At 39.6% G+C, this 22,037-nt stretch overlaps 1 protein-coding gene across 2 annotated transcripts in view; it reads right to left on the reverse strand.

Annotated features, from left to right (window-relative positions):
* The window catches only part of GRB14 (growth factor receptor bound protein 14), a 113,364-nt gene that overhangs the window by 37,384 nt on the left and 53,943 nt on the right, over positions 1-22,037 (reverse strand). For both annotated transcript variants that reach the window (XM_021702907.1, XM_021702908.1), the window contains one exon: positions 5,747-5,903. In XM_021702907.1, coding sequence (XP_021558582.1) covers positions 5,747-5,903 — 157 coding nt within the window. The remainder of the gene's footprint in view (positions 1-5,746; positions 5,904-22,037) is intronic.

Genomic DNA, 22,037 nt, shown 5'->3' on the forward strand with positions numbered 1-22,037 from the left:
GCCACTTCACGATGATATTCACAATGGAACTCTCAGCTGTCCCCAGCAATGACACTAAAATACAATTAATTCCTCTTCCCGAGGAGTCTATAGGTATGCGCTGGAGGTATTGTGTTAATTGCCGCTGCTTCATACCATGGCTTCAATTAGGAATCAAAACGGGAGCAAGATAAACATGGATCCCATTAAGTTCCAGAGGACTTAAAACTGAAGTTTCTGCCCCTGCCCCACTCCCTCCGTCCCCAATCCTCACGCTGATTAGAAACACAGAGGGCTCCATCTGGGGAATGACAGTGACATCCAGTGGCCACGAACTAGAACACACCAGTTACAAAGCATCATTATATGAGAGAAGGGCAAATGTTTGTTGAGGTACTGATATTTTAAATTCAATGTCCATAAAGCTGTGTGCAACTAGAACCTCATCATGACGTGATCCCAAGTCACGCAATCAGAGATTCGTAACAAAATCAGGATGTTTCGCTGCCTCTGATGATTTACTCTGGCTATTAAAATTCCCAGCAGAATACTATTAATAATTATTTGCCAGAAGAGATGAAATATTGATATTGTATTGAGAGTTCCAAATGTCATATTAGCGTTTATGTTGTGTACAAATTCAAGGATGTCATTTCCAACGTGATCCTCTTGCTCAGCCAAAAGCAATACCTGGCTTTTGCTAGAAAGTGAACTGGGTTAGATCAGTTGGACCCTGGTAATTTCAGTACCACCCTGGTAAGAAAAATTTATCTGCAAATGTTTTTGAGGGTTCAAAATTTTAACTTGTTCTCACACCACAGATGAGAGACAAAGATGGAGAGTGAGAAAGAGACAAACCAACTACGGGATCCCAGGAACATGAGGAGAAAAAACTCACTTCAGTGGAAAATGCAGACTTTAGACTCTGAAAGGACGTACATTTGAGCAATGCTTGACTCTAGGCAAGGAATTTCATCACTGAGTTTTTGTATTCCTGTATGTCAAAGGGAGATTAGAAAACACATCTTGCAGGGTTGCTATGAGGCTAAGGGATGAGAGCATCTATCAAGATTAATGTTCAACCTCTCACTCCGTGCCCTGCACATATAAGATACACGTTAATAGTAGCCATCACACATACATTCATATTAAAACTACTAATAAGACTTCAGTCTTAGAAAATGTCACTCTGAAAACAGACTTTCGAGTCCATAAACCTACCATATTTTGAATGTCAAGTGCTCCTCCATCTGACTTTAGTAAATTTGTGCCGTGTTTTAAGGGATCAAAAGCAACAATGGTAGCACATTTATTAACAACATAAAATGTCTCTGACACCTTCCTAAGCTTATCTTGGTCATTAATGTGACCTCAAGTGCAGAAAACACTTAACTCTCATCTATCCCACAAGGCACAATGATCTCGCCTATAAGGCTTCAGGGCCTCACAAATACCACACCTCATACCAGGGTAGACTATCCTGTGAAGATGGTCCAACAGGGCATGTGCAACTAGGAGAAATGACATACTGGCCAGGATTGATCCAGGAAGCCACAGGTAGTTGGATATAGAAGCAAAACAAAGTTGCTTAGCCTCTAAAAGTTTGAATTCTGGCCTTCTGAGTAGTACACAGTTGACTCTTGAACAATGTGAAGCATAGGGGTGCAGACCTCCCTTTGCAGCCAAAATTCTATATGAAGCTTTTGACTCCCCTAAAACTTAACTACTAGTAAATAGCCTACTGTCGACGGGAAGGCTTACTGATGACATACACAGCCGATTGATACATATTGTGACGTTACACGTACTAGATACTATATTCTTACAAAAGTAAGCTAGAGAAAAGAAATGTTATCAAGAGAATTATAAGGAAGAGAAAATAAATTTACAGTACTGGATGGAATTTATTTAAAAAAAACAACACACATATAAGTGGATCCACGGAGTTCAAACCCATGTTATTGAAGGGTCAACTGTACTTTCAAAACTAAATCAGGATCATATTGCTCTCTGACTCAAAGAACTCCGTTCCCTTTCTCTCTCACTCAGTGTAAAAGTCAAGACCCTCTGGGGCCTCTGAGACCCTACACGAGCTGGTTCTGCAGTAGCCCTACTGAAGTCCACTCCATCACCCCCCACCTTACTCCAGAAGTGCTGGCCTCGGGCTGTGGCCTGAACACAAGCACGCTGCCACAAAGATTTTCCTCCATATCATGCTTCAGGGACACCTTCCCTGATCCTTCTAGTTAAAGTGCATCTCTCACTCACCCCTAGCATGCTCTTTCCTTCTTCTGCCCTGCCTTCCTTTTCTCCCCAATACAGGCAACTCCAGCTTTTCAAAAGTTCACATTACACCTCTTTGCTTTTACAAAAGACCTACATTAGTATCTGTTTTTGCCAACCAACAGAAATCCAAAGGGGAAGGGGGGGCTGGGTGGCTCAGTCAGTTAAACAGCTGCCTTCAGCTCAGGTCATGATCCTGGGGTCCTGGGATCGAGTCCCGTGTCAGTGGGGAGTCTGCTTCTCCCTCTGTCTCTCCCCCCCATTCGTTCTCTCAATCTCACTCTCGTGCTCTCTAAAACAAATAAAATCTTTTAAAAAAAGAAATCCAAAGCGGATTTTTGTTTTTACAAAAAAGGTGAAAAGTGAAAATGCCATTCAGCGTTTGCTTTGCAGTGAGCCCTTATAAAGGCCATGTGCACCACGGAGCCGCAGCGAGAGTGGTCCCGCCAAGCTCCTTCCAGGGAACCACACTCAGCTTCTCAAGCATCAAGCCCCCGCAGCTTTGAATTTTGTCTGTGAGCATCTGTGCTTTATCTTGATTTATTTTGTGCATCTATTGGCAAGATGTGCCCTAAGATACCCGAAAATGCTAAGAGAGGTTATTTCTGGGGTCTGGGAATACTCAAATATTTTCCCATATAAATTAATGGTAAATGCCTCTTTGCTTTATACCATTTCAGCTTATGAAAGTTTTCATAGGAGTGCTCTACTTTCAGACAGGAGAAACCCGTACTTATCATCACCTAAGGGATTACAGATTTTAGTCATATGTCTCATATCTTTCTCTTCCGAGAAGTATGCAAACTTGCAAGGGCAGTGTTTTTTGTCTATTATGCTCATACTGTACCCCCAAGATCCACAAACAAAATAGGCTTGGTATAAAACAGTCAGTAAATATCTGCTAAACTGTGTAAGGAAGTCAACAGGAAAAGGCAGGAAGAGTTCCTAGTTTTTGTGGAATCTATAAAGTGAAAAGAAAAAAAAAACCCTCAAGATGTATTTTTAGGTGCACACACACACAAAGAAGGTAGTCTACAAAAGTAAAAACAGGTTATGTTAAAACAGAGAAATTAAATAAAAATAAGTAAGGAAAATAGAGATATTCATTAGCTATCATCATCTAACATTTCAGGGTATCCTTACAGAAATAAAGCAGCTAATAAATAAATAAAAGAAATGGAAGCTGGTAAATCTAATATGCATTAGTATTTGGAGAGCACTATGTCAGCAATTTTTCTACTGTTTAAAGATATCATCTGAGGGGCGCCTGGGTGGCTCAGTCCATTAGGCGGCCCCGGGACTGAACCCCACAGCGGCTCCATGCTCAGTGCGGTCTGCTTGTCCCCGCCTCCCCCTTTGCCCTTCCCCCGCTCACGTGTGCACAGGCTCATGCTGTCTCTCTCAAATAAATAAAATCTCTTTAAAAAGAGATATAATCTGAGTGAAAACAAAAGGAAAGAAAAAGAACACAAGGAAGCTGTGGAACTCAATTTCCTTCTCATAACCTTTGGTCTAAATGCATGGTTGATGAAGCCAGGAGACAGTATCTCACATCTTTGATTTTATTTCAGCATTTCCAGAAAATACAGTAATGGAGAAATATATTTCTATTTGATGCCTAAAAGTTTAAATTTAGTATGTAACTCAAATTAATTCTCAATGTTCCACTTTAAGCCTCCACATTAAAAGAACCTGTGCACTTTATTCCTTAATATAACTTGCTGTGGTCTCAGTAAAAACTGGGGCTTGATTTACAGAGTAGATTTTTATTATTAAACTTCAAGCTATTTGTGAGCAATAAACTATAGTGACTATAACCAAAAAAAATGTAAAGTTGTTCCAAAAGAAAAAGATTAAGGGTATAAAATACTGTAATTACATATTATGCTAATTAAGAGCTGTAGTCTCACAAGCATATGTAAAACTAGTTTAGAATATGGCAGCTATCTATTGAGAGTTAACACTATACTTTTAGGAGATGAATGGTCATGAATAGAAGTCAAATTAGTGACAAACAGCAATGCAGAAAATATATGTTGAACATTTTCTGCCCTAGGAAGGCGAGACGGCATATCACACTGGTGGGTAATGGCATACCTTCAAGAATTTAGGTTTTCTGTGAATGTTACTTGGTAAGAAGGGGGGGGGAAAAAAGGATTTTGCAGATATGATTAAGGGATCTTGAAATGAAGAGATTATCCTGGATTATCCGGGTGAGCTCTAACCGGTACCATTTTTATGAGAGAGAGGCAGAGGGTGACTTGACACAGACAGAAGAGGGAAATCCAGTGTGACCACAGAGGGAGGGACTGAAGTGAGTCTGCCGGAGCCAAGGAATGTCAGCGGCCCCAGAAGCTGCAAGAGACAAGGATCAGACCCTCTCCTGGAGCCTCCGGAGGAAGTGCATCCCTGGCAATGCCTTGATTTCAATCAAGTGATACTGATTTCAGGCTTCTGGCCTCCAGAAGTGTGAGACAATCAATTTTGGTTGTTGTAAGCCCCCAGGTTTGTGGTCGTTTGTTACAGCAGCCACAGGAAACGCATATGGAATTCCAAAGAATCGAATGGCATTACCATCACAAACTCCTTTCCTTTTCACTACTTATTATGGAAACATGTTTTTTTTTTACACTCATACCTGTAAAAATAAGAAAAGGTGAAAGAAAACTGGTGCCAAATTCTGTCTCACTCTAGTAGCAGGACGAAAATCATTTATACCTTATTTAAAAAAATTGGGGGAGAAACTCTCTACATTTTACAACACAGAGATGCATTTTTAAAAAATGCATTTTAAAAAATATGTTTTGAAGGGCGCCTCGGTGGCTCAGTTGTTAAGCGTCTGCCTTCAGCTCAGGTCATGGTCCCAAGGTCCTGGGATAGAGCCCTGCATCGGGCTCCCTGCTAAGCAGGGAGCCTGCTTCTCTCTCTCCCACTCCCCCTGCTTGTGTTCCTGCTCTCGCTATCTCTGTCAAATGAATAAATAAAATCTTTAAAAAAAAATGTTTTGAAAGAATACTCTTTATGTTTATGACTTTAAAATATAGAGGAGATACTTAATTCTTCAAGAAAATTTTAGGGTACACACACCCGTAAAGAGAACCAGTGTGGATACTTCCCATGTCTGCATGACAGCCAATTCAAAAAGTAATTCAAATAACAGCTTGTTTTATTAACTTCTCAAAAAAAATGCTGCTTGTGCCACCAAAGATTATTACAAAATTTATCTATCAATTTGGACTCTATGTTTTGGCTCCCAAATTCTCATAGAGCATTATTTAAACAAAGAAGTGTGGGAAATGTGTAATATTTCTACCCTTACTTTCATTTTGTGTTACAATCTTCTCCCAACTAGCAACACCAAATAAAGAAAAGGACTATTCATAATTCTCTTCTATTTTTCTATGTCTGAAGAAAATCTTTGCCATATGATGAAACTAAAACAAACAGAAAAGCAAGGATGTGGATTATGGTTCTGTATCCTTACCTAGACCTATGTGAGGCAGATGCTCAAAAAGGGTCCAGCTGTGGTCATCGATGTAATGATTCTTCAGGATCAACAGCTGGCAAACATCTCGGGCAGTTATGTCACTGGGTACCTCTAAAGCCCTGCTGGTTTCATCTTCACTGTACACTTTAATTACCTGTATAGGTAGAAATAAGAAAATGAGCTAACACATCCTATTAAAAATATCATTCTAGTAAGTCATCAAACTTACTGGTTGAGCTGATTACAAAGTCTTTACATGGATTCTTATACATTAAATTTTCTAAAACACTGAATAAATGTTGCCTATCTAAGACTTGTTTATCACCTGTCAAAATCGCTTTGTCCGATAACTTCCACCCTCTTCTCTTCAGTGTCTAGATGAGAGGACATTCAATGACCATTCTGGTCTATTAAAAAGCTACATATCTCTTAACAACATGTAAAATGTTCCATTCCATACTTATATCCTGTAAATTATCCAAGTAATATGGTCAATTTATTCCCAGATATATACAGGTAGTAAAAGCAGTAAGTAGAATCAGCCTTTATGAAAAGATTTCTTTATTTCAGGTTATGGAAATTTTGGCAAAGACTGGTTAGATGTATACCAGATTCTTTTTCTTTTTTCCTTTACAATTAGTTGTGTCCATGGGATTGACTTTTAGTCAATGGAATGTAAGCACATTCAATATTGCACTTTCGGGCCTAGTCCATAAAAACCTCCCACATATTGTTCCCCATTCTCTAATGCCAGCCTCCCATTGAATAGAAATGACAAGGATCCAGAGGGGAGAAAAGCCTTGGGACAGAAGGAGCCTTTGTCCCTTCATGACCACATGAAAGCTGCCCAAATAAGAACACCCATATGGAACTTTGACATGAGCAAGAAATAAACTTTTATTGTGTTTACATACTGTGAATTTGTATTTATCTATTAAGGCAGCTAATGTTACCGTAATTACACAGAATTAGGGAGAATTTCATACACAACACTCCCCTCAACATTTACCAAGTTGTGCTATGTGCTAGAATTTCCACTATTAATCATATAATTATTCCACTAATTATATTAATTAATTATAAGAAGATAAATACCTATGATAATAGTATAATAAAAGCAACATATACGCATAACACAAGTGGGAAATGGTAAGAAAATTCACTATAAGAAATACACTTGTTACAAAAATATAGACATTTCAACATTTTTAGTAATTGAAACAAATGCAAATTAAAATGACGTATTAATTCTATCCTACTAATTTTTTTTAATTACACTTAATAATAGTGTGATGAAATACTTGCTCTTCTCTCTTACAGTGATAGAAGTGATATAAATTGGTAAAACTATTTTGTACACCTATTGGAATGTATTCAAAAGCATTAAATGTCCATTCCTTTGACTCAGTGATTCCACATAGTGTAAAGTATCTCAACTCCGTCCTAAATGTGGAAAATGGCTTCAGGCATAGACCTATCCAGCAGGCACTACATATAGTTCTATCAATCTAAATATTCAACAATGAAAGAATGGTAAATGATAGCATTTTCCTAGAATGGAATATTATATGGTGCTTACAAATGTTATTCAAGGAAATGATACAGGAACTTTCAAAAATTCTTAGGTAAAATAAAATCATGACATATAATAAAGTATATTTTGCATGGTACAGGGCAAGTTTCCTTGTGGGACTGGCTACCAGGCACCTACCTATCTTCTAACAATATTCTGATCGCCTTTTAGAGCACACTGCTTCCCTCACCATCAGTCTTTCTGATTCTGGCAGCTCTGCCGTCAGCTCAGCCATGGAGAGCTGGAGCTGTGGGGACTGGCTTGGAAGAGCCAGTTGTTAAACATTCGGGAACCGCAAGCCAGGCATCCATCTTGAAATCAGCCACAGTAGGAGCTTGGATACCAAAGAAATTGGTAATCGCTACAAATAGGCCTTTTTTAAAAAAACAACATTATTTTTAGGGCCAGTTTGCCAGTGCACCACTGCCTCAGATCCGATAGTTATTATCCAGACCGGTCAACCAGCACCCAGAACCCCTCTGGTGACAGTAGTTATTTCAGAGAAGGGCACATGACCTAATCAGAACCAGTCAGAAAGGCAGTCTGGATATCTGTTCACATAACCATAAAGTGGACCCTCTTTCCTACTAGACAGATGTAGGATGAAGCTGTTACTGTTCACAAAGAGAAAGACTGTGGGAAAATGAGGTCCACATGGAATGAGCCATGCTAAGAGATGGAAAGAGTCCTGAGAATATCTCTGAGCTCCTAGATCAACTGAATTTGATTTCTTTGTGTTTTTATCATAGATGTGCTCTGAGGCTCTAAGTGTCTAGTGGCAACATCCACCTACTTATCTCTCTTGCTCTAGCCATGGACCCCCTCCAATTCAGTCTCCATACTGCTAGCACAATAAACTTGCTAATTGCCAATCCAATCAGGTCATTCTGCTACTAAAGTTCTTCAATGGCTCCTCGTTGTCCTAACTCACGCAGCTCATCATGTTTACGGAGATCTCTTACAAGGTACATATCCTTTGCTAAGTGTTTTAAAACAAGGCTGACACAGACAGAGACTGTTGTTTCCTTCAGAGAGCTTAAAGTCTAGTGGGGAAAGCAGTATTTTAAAAAAATAATTATAAACTAGGGCATACAAATGCAGCATATTACTAATCATAAAATGAGGTTAGGAGAGACCTGGAAGATATCCGTGAAAAAGCAATATTTAAGCCAAGACCTGAAGTAAGAGTGGGCAATAGCTAGGCAAAGGGAAGGTGAACGCACTTCAGGCTAAGGGAACAGAAGTCCCTGGGTGCACTAGTAAAGAAGGAATTTGGCAGGTTCTAAGATGGAGAGGAGTCAGGGAAGGCAGCTGCAGCAAACAGGGAGCCTGGTCCTAAGGAAACTGAAGTGGTAGGTAGGATGGTGGTGATAGGGATGTACGGTCCTAAGTTCAGAGCCGACTTAAGAACCATCGAGCTTTTAAGTAGTAAACAAATACATAGACATGGATGCATCTGGCGAGGGAGAAGAGGAAGAACAAAGGAAAAACAGAATCTAAACTGAACCCTGAGAAATACCAATATTGACTGGTGACTTAGAGGCAAGAAAGTCTGAAAGATCAAGTGAGGTAGAAAGGGAACCAGGAAAATGGGAACCCATGGAATAAAGCCCAAACTCTAGCATGCACACAGCATGGACCCTCTCCAGGAAACCAGCCTGCAGAACAGGACATTCTGTGATCCTAGCCAAATATGACAGGTACTTGCAACCTGTTCTTTCTTAGTTGCATGTGAATTATCCTCTACTTGGAATCAACACTTCAGCCTCCAACAACATGCTTTATTTGGCAAATTCCTACTCATTATTTGGCCCCAGTTTCCATGGCTCTGCCTTGAGAAAGGCTTCCCTGACTACCCAAGGCTTTGTAATTTACAGTGCCCTTTTTCCATGCTCTTATTTTGTAATTTTCTATTTGCATGTCTTTCTCCTCAACTGTACTAATAATAAAGTCCTTCAAGGAAAATCTCTGTTTACTTATCATTTGACATCATATTTCAGGTACCTAGCCCAAGGCAGTGTATGGCTTACTAAAGATCTTTAGAACAAATGAACCCCTGTGTAGGTACCTTTGTACCCCTGTAGTGCCAATCAAAGTGTTTTTGACATAGGAGGGACTCAGTACATATTTACAAACTTCAAAAATATTTTGTCACAAAGTATGTGATTAAACTGTTATGCTTGGTAAATTAAAATTATTTTCAATGATCAACAAATAAACAAGTTTTCCTATAAATATAGTTCCAGGTAAGAATGGACTCGGTATCACTGTTTGTGGGCAGTTCTGAGTTGTGAAGTCACTGAGGTTGCTACATGGAGTCATATGAAGAAGATCATGAAAATACACAGCCAAAATCAGGTGCAATTGTTTGAGCTTTCACTTCAATTCATTCATTTTCTGGTTAACACATGTGGTTCACTAAAATCCCAAGATTTGCTTGGAATTTCAGGGCTTCCCATGATTGCATGCAGGAAGGCTAGTGCTCTTAAGTGTGTGTCTTGAGGATCTGTACCCATGCTAGACAATTGGTGGGATTCTAAGGGATGCTGTCTGCTGTATGTCCATGTGCTGTGGAACACTGACTGGATCAGGCCCTGGTGCACGCTCCTGACAAAAGCAATGTGAAGACGACCACTCCTGAGAGGAAAAGAGGATCCGAGCCTGTGGCTGTTCCTTCAGGTGGTACAATGATGAGCCACTGTTTCAATTTCCTCAGAGGCCACTTGGCAAATCCCATGCCAGGAGATGGAGGGGAAATGAGAATGACATGGGGGCCGTTGGGAAGGTTCCCAGTAATTTCTGACTACCCATGTTTTCTTCCAGTAAACTCCCATCACCTGGGCTAACAGAAGTATGCCTCTTACTTTTCATGCTCCATCTTTTATATCAGAGGAATTGAGAAATTAAAAAAACAAACAACAACAACAAAAACAAAACAAGACTGGAGACATTCTGAAGACTAAACTAAATTCAAGAAGTGGACAAGAACTGAACAAGAGGTAAATTTGGGGAAAATGAAAAATGTATCTAACCAATTAGGAAATGCCATTATTTTCTTTAGACTACGTTGTTGCCAATTTGAAAGACACAGATTTCCAAGAATCAAAACACATACATTTAGAAGGGCTAGGCCAACTCATATGTTTGCAATAGGTACATGTATTCATTTTAAAATAAATAACACCTGCTCAAAGAAAAGTTTAATATTTTCTTTTGAGCTCCATTTCAAACTCGTATTCTTAAACTCTTACTTAATTCTGACATTTATCCCAAGTACACATTCACCTAAGAATGATAAAATTATATTTTAATTGATATTCCACAGCAGTAAATCCCTGTCATCTCTCAAATCTACTCAATAATTGTGAAAAATTCCTTATTCTACAAAGGGGTGCCTTGTTAAAAAGTCTCATTTTATTACTATTTTTTTCTTTCTTTTTTTTACTATTTTTCCTCCTTAAAATCTATGAAAAGGGGAAAGATCATCTAGGCCTTAACTCTCTAGGAGAGTTGAATATGCCTCTTGCCAAAAGTATTACACAAAACTGTCTTATTTAAAAAAAGAAGTCAAGTCATTTCCTCCATGGCTAGTATGGATTAAAACTAAGTTAAAAACTTTTGTGATTAGGTAAAAACCAACAAACAAACAGCAGGGCTGTTCTTAATCATTAGAGCAAAATAGTGGTATCCTGTCTCCTCTACATACTGAGTGGTAAAAAAGAGATCTTAAAATCATATAATTATGATACTTAATAAAGGGATATTATAATTTCCAGTTCGGTGGTCCCAATTCCCAGCTTGCTTTATAAAGTGAAAAACAGGGGGAGGAAAATATTATTCATACCAACTGATCATTTGAAATTATATGCCAGTAGGAAGAAATGCTGCCTGACACTAAAGAAGAATAGGAACTTTCTCCGTTTCATCAATGAATAGATACCTGACCAGCAAGAGAGACACACACTGATAAGGTCTGTCCATAACATCCCCGCAGCATAAACAGAGAAAGCGCCCAAGGACAGCCAACAGTGTACACACGGGCTGTGTTTAGGCAACCCTTCCATGTCACTGTAATCCTGACAGTCAGGGCAACCTTGGCCTTTGGAGGGGTTTACAGCTTCAAAAACTGCACTGGGAGCATATGGTGTCTAGCAGAGCAAATGCACTACACAGACACAGTAACCCCTGCAGGGGATGTGCTCGAACGTGGGTGGAACATGATCTCTGTTTTGGCTGACATCCTTATCGAGGTAGTTTATACACTTTATACTTCAATTCCCCTCGACTGCCCTCCATAAAAGTGGAGGCAAGAGATTAAAAACCCATATTCAAAGCAGTAGACACAACAACGTTCAAATATATAGAGGTGGCAAGAAATAGTTAACTTTTTAGAAGAAAGCTTGAGGTCCCTAAAGCCTTGAGACTAAAAGAGATAAAATATTTAAAATATAAGACAACGGCTATTTCTGAAAAATAAAGAGATCAAATTTGAAAGTCAATTCAATACGTATCACCTTGCCCCCCAAAGCTTGCGTCAGATTCATCTGCTACAATCACCAGAAATTGATTCTCAGAACAGATTATTCGAAAAGCCTTCGGAAAGCACTGGGCAAGAGCCAAACTGTCGGCCTTCATCCTCCTCCCTGCAGCCCCCAGGAATGTGACAGGCATGGGAGAGCAAGCTAGTTCCTTCCCAACCTGGATTCATCCTGGAACATGTGAAGCAAACTCAGGGTTGTCATCCGGTCATGGGTCAATGTCACAGAGCAAAAGGGGGACAGTGGACCCCTTCGTAAGTAATTAGCTACAGGGTAGCTTTCTCCCACTTATCCTTTGTCATTTCAGAGATGGGAGGAGGGAGCAGGAATAATCATTCAGCAGGTAAAAAATGAGCATGGATTAAGCATACATGACCAAGAATCCACAGAATGAGAAAAATTAAAAGAAAAGAAGGAGGATGAGGAGGAGGAGGGGAAGGAAAAAAAAGAAAGAGGAAAAGAGAAGAAAAAAGATCATTGGGACATGGTTATCTTCTGTGTCAAAGTTTCTACTTTGGGAAAATTTAAATTTAATTTTTAAATTAACTACATTTAAATACTACACTTAATATTTAATTAAACATTGATTTTTATTTACTACTGTTTAGTTTAAAATAATTTAAACAGCACATTGAAATACCAAGGCCTTCCCATGATGAAAAGTATGTAACTTCTAAAAAGAAACATTAATTTATTGTATCTATTAATTATATGTTGTTCATATATGGTTAACAGGAAGTAAGAAATAAGGCCCACAGAGGTGTGATGTCACCTAGGTCCCAAAGTAAAGCTTATTTTTACAGCTTTCTACAGTAAAGCTTATTTCTTTAAAAGTTTGCCATCCAAGTGCAGTAGGATTATAAAGCAATCTTTTAATGTTTCCGGGGTTTTTTTTTCCTATTATTTTCAACAGATAGGCAATGGACCTAAATCATGAGAAATATTTTTATATCAAGGTCAGAGTAGCCCTGGATTTTTACATTCTTCTAAATAAGGAATGCAGTGTTCTAAGATAAAAGAAGACATTCTTAGATATTTTGAATTAAGCAACTCAGTGTGTTCCCTTGAAGGAAATGGAAAATAATATATTCATTATTACTTATTCCAAATCTCTAACAAAATGGTATATTTTAAAAACAAATTCTGTTCCAAAAGACCCTAACAGCTCAAGGAAAGCTACTGCTTCTTTATTGCCACCTTGTGTTATTTTTCTAGCTGTCAAATATTTATTAAGAGCAAAATAGTACAGAGTTTAGAGAAACCAGGTTGTAGGGTGTCTTAAATTCTCTCCATTAAAAAATATTTCAAAAACACATTTTACTTGAGCATAAAGAGTACATGTTCAATTAGTTATAAGATATTAACTCAAAATAGAAAGATATTAATTCAAAATAGATACTGCCACCAATTTCAGAACTACAGAAACTGACCGGCACAAACAGGTCTATTCCATATCCTGTGGCTCTTGTCAAATGTATGCCCTGTAATCCTTTCCTTATTCTCTAACTCTGAACATACTATTTTTTCTCAGTTTCTTGAAACAGCCATGCTCCTTCCTGACACAGGGTCTTTGCATACACTACTAGAGCTGCTTTGTACACTGTCCCCCCACCCCCACCTTCTACTTTCCATCCCTCAGATGAACCATCATTTCTGTGGGGAAATTTCAATGACCCTCCCAGTTTAGTTCCAGGCCCTTTGTTCCACGTATGTGTGACCACAACTATGTAAATGACTATCCATCAGCCTCCAATGCTCAGAATGCTGCATGACAACAGGAATGACGTCAATGTCTGCTTCCCACTGTGGCCCCAGCAGTTGCCACAATGCCTGGCACACAGCTGATGACCAAAACTATTCTTTTAGTGATGAATGAGCCCATCATGCACAGGCCCGTAGAAGACAACATTAAGGATTCCTAAACAGTAGCTTTGAAACCTCATAGGGCTTGAAAACCCCCAAGGGAGGAAAAAATACATTGAGACCAAAGAGAAAACATAGGCAAGTTTTCATGAAATCTGTGAACTGAACAAAGGTGGATAAGGTGATTTCTCTGGCACATTTCAATTCTGGTATTCTGTAAGAATTCAAAAAAAAAAAAAAAAAGGCCAGAGGACATCTGGGCAGGACAAATATTTATGAGCAAAGACACCAAGGGCTGAAGAAGCAAAAACACATGCATGCAACGATAGACCACTTTACCGAGATCAGAGGGACTAAGCTATGAGGAGCAGGTGAGGAAGCGCAGGGGTCAGGAGGCCTGCAGAAGGCGGGTCCTCACCCAGCACTGCTGGACACTGGTTTCCATCAAAGCAAACCAGGGAGGAGGCCACCAGAGATGGGATCATTTTTTAGATAAACAAATGACAGAATGCCTTTCTTCAATGGCTGGAAACAGAGAATTAAGTTTTAAATGGTAATTTTATAAGAATATGATTACAAAGTGGTAAGAGAATAATAATAAATAACCACATGATGACCTAACCATTTGGGAGCAGGTTCTGTAAGTAACAGAAAGCCTACCCTACAATGGCCTATTGACCAAACCGAGGCTAATTTTTCTCTCACATTCAAAATCAGAGGCAGACGGCTCTGAGTTCGCTGAGGCAGGTCCATCACATCACCACTGGCTGAGACAGGCTCTTTCCATTAGTCTGCAGTCCTCAGGATCCCAAGCTGGATCATCCCCACAGCATCTCTGTAAAAACTCTGAATGTGTCTACATTTGTATGTCATTTCATCTCAACAGGAAAACCACAGGGCATGCCTGGATACATAGATAAACAAATCGAGTTGAAGGACCTGTGTTAGTGGAGATCCATGTAGAACCTCCAGGAGTTCGGATATAAATTCAGAATGTAAGGATGGAGATTTAGGATGTGTTAATTTGTTTCCTATGCAGCATTGAGCCAAAGGGGCCCAGTGTGGTAATGCCCCATGGCTAGATGGCAGAGGACTGAGCACTGTCACACCTGACAGCTTGGAAGAGCGACATTGCCAAATCGTGGCCTGGCCAGGCTTCCACCCAAGAGAAGAAAGCCAGTCTGCAGGCCAAGGGGCAGGCAGAAAGTCCTCTTGATGCCCCTCTACTTTATTTGAGCCTCCAACTCTGTTCCTGATCCTTTCTGCTCTCCTTCTCAGGCCAAGAGTCCCACAGGCTGCTCCTGGTCCTCAGGGACCCAAGGATTCCTTGGGCTTCCTTTCTTCCTCCAGGGTGGCAAGAAAGACTCAAGTATGGGTTCAGTTTTGCAAAGAAGAAATTGGGAGCCCTTTCCGTATGCTCTGTTATGTGGCAGGGGGGGAAAAGGCAAAAGAAACAGCTCCAATTTCATTATAAAAGAAGGCACACATTAAAAACAAAGTCTAAAGCTACCCTAAAGCACGCACACACCTATCTACATATGTATATAGACGTGTTATTTTAGGACCTAAATCCAATATGAATAAAGATGGTCAAATCCCAAATCCCATACTCATGTTTCCAATGACTTCATCACAGGAGTGTTCTCTGAAGCCTCAGTGTTTTTAAAACCCATGTAATTCCTGTGACGATGCCAGTGCTAATTCATCTTTGAAGTAAAAAAAACCTTCACAAGTGCTAATGCTTATTCAGATTTAAAACAGAAAACCACTGGTCATGCTTATGTTGGACACAATGTTATTCCAGTATCTCATTTCAGGTTTTAAGCAATCGTGTATTCCCAGAATACCCATAAGACACATCTAAGCAAAAAAAGTTAAAAACGGTGTCACACAGTGGGAAGGACGAGTTGGGGAGGGGTGGAGGAAGGGTTAAGAAGAGAGGGGGGCAAACAGGAAGAGAGGAAAGAAAGTATGTATTAGTGCCCGGGGCACATCGGACATTTTACTACAATTCTTGGGCTGCCTGGTGTCAAGTGAAGCACTTTTAGGAACTACCTTATTTTACTAATTTTTAAAAGCACGTTTCCTCACATTTAACTTCTCTGAAACTTGGAAGTAACTTGCCATCAGTGGTATGATCGATATAATTGGAAACATATAAAATAATGACACTTCTTGTAATTTAAGGTACCATAGGATTAATGAAATATGCTGTGTTCAGTGTTTCTGGGACATTTGGGAGATATTACATATATATATATATCATATAATATATATATTATATATTATAATATAATATTTATATATTATATATTATATATATTATATATATAATGTGATATATATATAATATATATATATCAGTATAAACTTACAATAGCATACAAAATATCACTTTCTAGGCCTAATATTCCCATGCTGTGACAGCAGTAGAAGCAAGTGATTTATAACCATTTTGGTCATTTTACCTTTTCTTCCTTTTTCTAAATATTTATTTTATATTGGTGCAAAACACATATAGAACATATTCCTGTAAAAGAAATATGATCAATACTGTTCGAAACACAAAACAGTAAAGGTCAAAAGGACTCTTGGAGAACATCCACGGAAATCCTCTCATTTTACAAACAAATAAGCCACTTCTGAGGAGGGTCTGACTTGCTTGGGGATGCCCAGCTATTCCCTGGCAGAGCCAGCCAGGGAATCTGTCTCCGGGCCCCTCCCTGACCCTGTTCTTGCCACTCCGTTCCTCCAACGTTCATGCTGCTGTAAGCTGCTGCTTCTATATGGCATCCCAGATAAAAGTATTAGATAACTAAAAACCCACAGCATAGAAATGCACATATGTCCCCAGGCACCCAGCTTTTTGAATGTCAAGACAGGTTGTTCTTTGGGTTTCACTTTTTGCAGCATTAACTTGCCCGAAAAATTGCATGTTCTGAAACAGCCAGCAGAGGGAGTCTTTACTTCTCAGTGAGCACAAACAGAGAAAACAGGATGTTTTGAAAACTACAACTTTAACATTGTTAACCCTATGGACGTCCTATTATAATTACAAGAGTTTTAAAAAGTTTAAAGCCATTTTAAAATATTCTTAATTTGAATGTTTCAGATAAACCATGTGTACATCTTCAATAAGGATTGTTTTGGGGGCTATATATATATACATATATATATGTGTATATATATATACTATACACATACACTGTATATAAAGTCACCTCAGTAACAACCTTTCCTAGAACTCAAGCTGGAGTTTCTCCCTAGTATTTTAGAAAGATGATGTCAAAATAATTCTTTGAATCTTGATAGAACTACCCAAACGAATTTGACTTCTGAACTATAAAATAAAATTCTTGATACTTTCACAAACACAATTGAATGTATATGTCCAAACATGCATGCTGATTAGGACGCATTTATACTCACCTTCTGACAATGGTATGTGTGCCAAAAATGATTTTCGAATTCCTCTTTAGGAACTGTCTGAAGAGCAAGTATTATTTGTTTCTATCTTCCAGGGGTAGAAAATCTTTACCCTACCCTCTCAGAGGGTTTAATATCTGAAATTACCAAATGTCTTTCTTCTTTCTTCTGCCAAAAAGAGATTGTTATTTTCTAGATTTGACTTGGGGTCCTGGGGCACGGCCAGGAGAGCCAGCCCTGAGACTGCCCCCAAGCAAGAGTGAGACTGTTGATCAGCCCGACGATTTTTAATCTGCTTTCATTGCCAAATGCGGACCAGGCATCGTGGTTTACAAAACGACATGAGTTGGGACGCCTGGGTGGCTCAGTCGGTTAAGCATCTGCCTTTGGCTCAGGTCATGATCCCAGGGCCCTGGGATCGAGTCCCACATCGGGTTCCCTGCTCAGTGGGGAGCCTACTTCTCCCTCTGCCTGCCTCTCTCTGACAAATAAATAAATAAATAAATAAATAAATAAAGTCTTTAAAGAAAACAAAACAACAACAACAAAAAAACAAGTTATAGCCCCCATTCACATAGAGTTTCATCCCAGGTGCTCAAGGTGATGGTGGACTTTGGAGTCCGCTCTGTGATCAGATCCTAAGCCACCAGACCAGTGGTAAGTCCTAGATTCCTCATTCTATAGAACGGGCAAATAGCTGGCAAACTCATAGGACTCAATTAATATATGTGATTTTTACTATATATTTTTGAAAGCAAATAAGGCATTTAGTAAGTCTCAAGAGACTCCTACAGTCCCGCTGGGCTCTAAGGAACTCCGACATATGGTTTAGTCACTACATCTTTGAGGCAAGATTGAGTGCACAACAAGGAAAAATGACAAGAGGGAAAGAGAGATGCAGGAAGGTGGGACTGGTCCAACGAGAGGACTGAGGAGAGGGCAGAGTGCACTGAGTGGTGAATGCAGACGGCTCTGCAGCAGGCACACCCATGAGGCTGGGAGAGGCAGCCTCTGGCAGGCACGGTGCTGACCCGGTGCTCAGTCCTGCCTGGACACTGACCAGACATGTGCTTTGGGCAGGACACTTAACCTCTCCCCCGCCACCACCACCCCAAGCTTCACATTCCTCATCCCAAACTGGGTTTGGGTTCTTATGAGGACTAAAGAGAATGTGTCATCAGTGCTGAACACATTAGAGCTGTTTTTATTTTAGAGGTGTGTGTCACGGGCAGTGAGTATACCAAGTTGTCCACAGCAGCAAGCTGGAGCTGGATAAAGGTCATGAAGAGGCAGGGTGGACCAGCTGAGGTGGACCCTGGGTGTATGCCTTTTCACCACAGCTGTGAAATGAAGGGAGAATGAAGTGAATGCAACGGGAAGACAAATGTATCAACTAATAGTAATTATATACCAACTTTGTACCTTCCCTATGTTGGGCACTTGAGTCCAGAGATGATCAAGTGACACAGTCCCTGCCATCATACAGTTAACATTCCAGTAATGTCACCTTCGTCTACCGAAACAATGTCTTCATATTAGGCACAACTTAGTACCTCTTTCAAATACAGAACCCTGCCTGATTCTTCCCAGGACAGTGAAAAGACAAATAAGCTAAACTATCTTACTATAATTAAATCTGTTCCCAGATTTTTTAAAAAAAATTCACCAGCATTTAATAGTCAAATTAATTTTTTTAAATTCAATTAGAGCCCCCCTAAAGTTACAGAAAAGGAGTTGAGGGAACCAGCACATGAAAGGTACACGGTCTTTCTCTCCCTGGCTGCATTATATCAAGGACAACTATTTTTTGTTTGATTTATTTGTTACAAGGGAATTTTTAGGTAACTACCTCAATAGGACAGGGCACACAAAAAAATTTAAATTCATAGTAATAGGGAGATTTTAAACTGTTTATGAAACTAGTAAAACATGCCATTTCATAGATGGGGGAGGGAAGGAACTCGCATTTGTTGATCTTCTACTATGTGTCAAGTACTTCTAAATACTCATCCTATTTAATCCTCACAACTGTTCTGTGAGGAAGCATCATTATCCCCAGAACAGAGAAACTGACTTTCAGAAATGTTTAAAAGAAGGCACCCAAAGTCACACCCCTGGTCAGTGACAGAGCTGAGCTCAAACTCAGAGCTTTCTGGCTCTAAAACACACAATCTTTACCGTATCACACTTCCTAAAAACTCACTTCTCAGGAAAAGAAACTTTTTGTGAAAACACAAAATCCATTTGTCCGTGTGGTACCCTTCCTAGATGGATATGCAGCAAAGTTACCCTGTAAACAATTAAAAGGACAGAAGAAAGATCAAGGTTTAGCAAGAATGAGAACTCCAGGTAAAGAGCAATAATCACACTCATTACCACATCACAACCCCCTCCCAAGCCAGCCAGCCATTACCCTCCCCTCCTCAGGAAATCTACTCTCTCCCCACTTGCTATACCTTCTACTATCCCCATACAAGTATCAGAATACATTTGTCCAAAAAGCACAAACATATTGTATATCTGGAAACACAATAATAAAAATCCAAGGGACAAATATTTACTGAACACCTAATATGTTGGAGGCACTTGGGGGATAGTGAGCTGCCCACCAGGAACCCCTGTTCCCCTCTCCCTTCCTGATGAGTCCTGACTCTGATGAGAAGGGCAGAATGTGGAGCTCAAGGCCTACATTTCCTGGCTTCCCCTGTCACCAGGTTTGGCCACGTGACAGAATCCCAGCCAGTAAAATGTTAGCAAAAGCTCCCAGTTACCTCAGGGTGCCATGTTAACATCTGATAGAGCGAGCCGGCATGCCCTTGGTGCTTCCCATTTTGTATGCCAGGAATGTGAACAGGATGACTGGAGATTTGCATTTATCTTTCCATAAAAGGAAAAGAGACCCACACTAAGGAAGATACAACAGAAAGCAAGAAGGAGCTTGGTTGCCTCAGGACACTGTCGGGCTGCTACATTAGCTTTGGACGGAGTCTTCTTGTAAAGTGAAAGAAAAATAAATCTCCCTGTTTAATGTGCTGTCATTTCAGTTTTCTGGGTACATGAAATAAAAATTCAGCTCGTAACTGACAAAGCACTTTATTTAAACAATATCTTAAATTTTTAAAATCTGGATGTAAGACAAAAAAAAGACACATTTTGAAAACCAAATAGTACAGGATTTATAAAAAACAAAAACAAAAACAAAACAAAACCAGACACACAGAAAAGCCAGAAGTCAAATCTGAGTCACCAGAAAGCATATTTATTATCCCACAACTATGAAGGCTAGTAAGACTTCAGTTATCGGAAAAGGTAATTATAAAACTGCTGTGAGGGGCGCCTGGGTGGCTCAGTCGTTAAGCCTCTGCCTTGGGCTCTGATCAGGATCCCGGGATCCTGGGATCGAGGCCCCGCATCGGGCTCCCTGCTCGGCCGGAGGCCTGCTTCTCCCTCTCCCACTCCCCCTACTTGTGTTCCCTCTCTCGCTGTCTCTCTCTCTGTCAAATAAATAAATAATAAAACTGCTGTCACATGGCAGTACCTACTGAATTAGGAAATTGGGAATTAAGGCATGTCCACGGGTACTGAATCAAGACACCACTAAGAAAGATGTGCTGAGAAAGTCTTGAAAAGCAGACTGAATCCCGGAGTTGTCTACAGGCCATGGAGCATAAAACCGGGGGCAGAAGTACAGAGGGACAAATACCAAACAGTGTTTCGAGCACAAGGAAGAAAGCCACGTACTCAGCGGAGGCTCCACACGAGGCTGGGGAAACCACTGGGCACACAGGCCCTAAGGCACAGGCAATACAACCATTTGGGCTGATTTTATATAAATTGAAAAGTTTCTGGGCAAAATAGTGATATGATAATCTGTATTCTTTCATTCTTTACAAAATTATTTTTAGAAAGTCATAGCAATGATTCTAACTGTATGAGGAAGGAAATGAATATAACATAAACTATTCTCTCATATAGACAGAGAATTGAATCTTCTGATAAATGGCATTGCTCCATATACAACTCATGAATTTCAGATTTTCAAAAGGATTCAAATCTTAAGGAAAATGTATTCAAGAAGTTATCCCTTTTTCTCCCTGAGACTTCAGAAGATGCTTCAGGATCATGTGTGCTTTGAATATCTCTCTTAATTGTAGTATGGATAAAAAATGCAGAAATGCTTGTAAACATAATTTGCAAAACAATGTAAATCTGATAGAGGCATGAAACATGCCTACTCACAGAATCAGAATATGGACATCTGGCCTTCTGATCTTGGAGGCTTTCTATAAAAAGAATATGAATTTTATATTACACTTAATGTATACTTTACAATCCTTGAATCTTTTGTTAATTCTCTGGGACCTTAAAATAGTTTCTTGATATAATGTACCAATCTAGACTGCTGGGTATAAATTCTCTTTCTCTCTCTCTTTCTCTCTCTCTCTCCACACACACACATACACACACACACTTTGCCGCTTACAATTGCTTTCTGAATAAAATGTTTTCTACACTAGAACATATGGGAGTTGGTGGAGGTGCAGAGGGAGATGAAAGGATTTGCCTAAGCTAATTCCAGACTAGAAGTTGAATGGCAATTAAACATCCCATAAGGCAATGTCATTAACATATTAATTTCAGGAGGTAACACATATCTAGGAGAAACACACTTGAAGTCACAAGACCTAGATTCTATTTCTAGCTTTCCAGTGACCTTCTGGGTGACCTTGCATAAGTCACTCAACACCCAAGAGACTCAGACTTCTCTCATTAAAAAAAAAAAAAAAAAAAGATATAACCGAGTAGTTATCTGAGAAAAATGCTATGAGGTAAAAGATTCATTCAGGGCATTTGGTGAGGATGTAACCATGTCTGATATGATGAAATC

This window comes from Neomonachus schauinslandi, chromosome 3, assembly GCF_002201575.2.
Source record: "Neomonachus schauinslandi chromosome 3, ASM220157v2, whole genome shotgun sequence".
Taxonomy (NCBI): domain Eukaryota; kingdom Metazoa; phylum Chordata; class Mammalia; order Carnivora; family Phocidae; genus Neomonachus; species Neomonachus schauinslandi.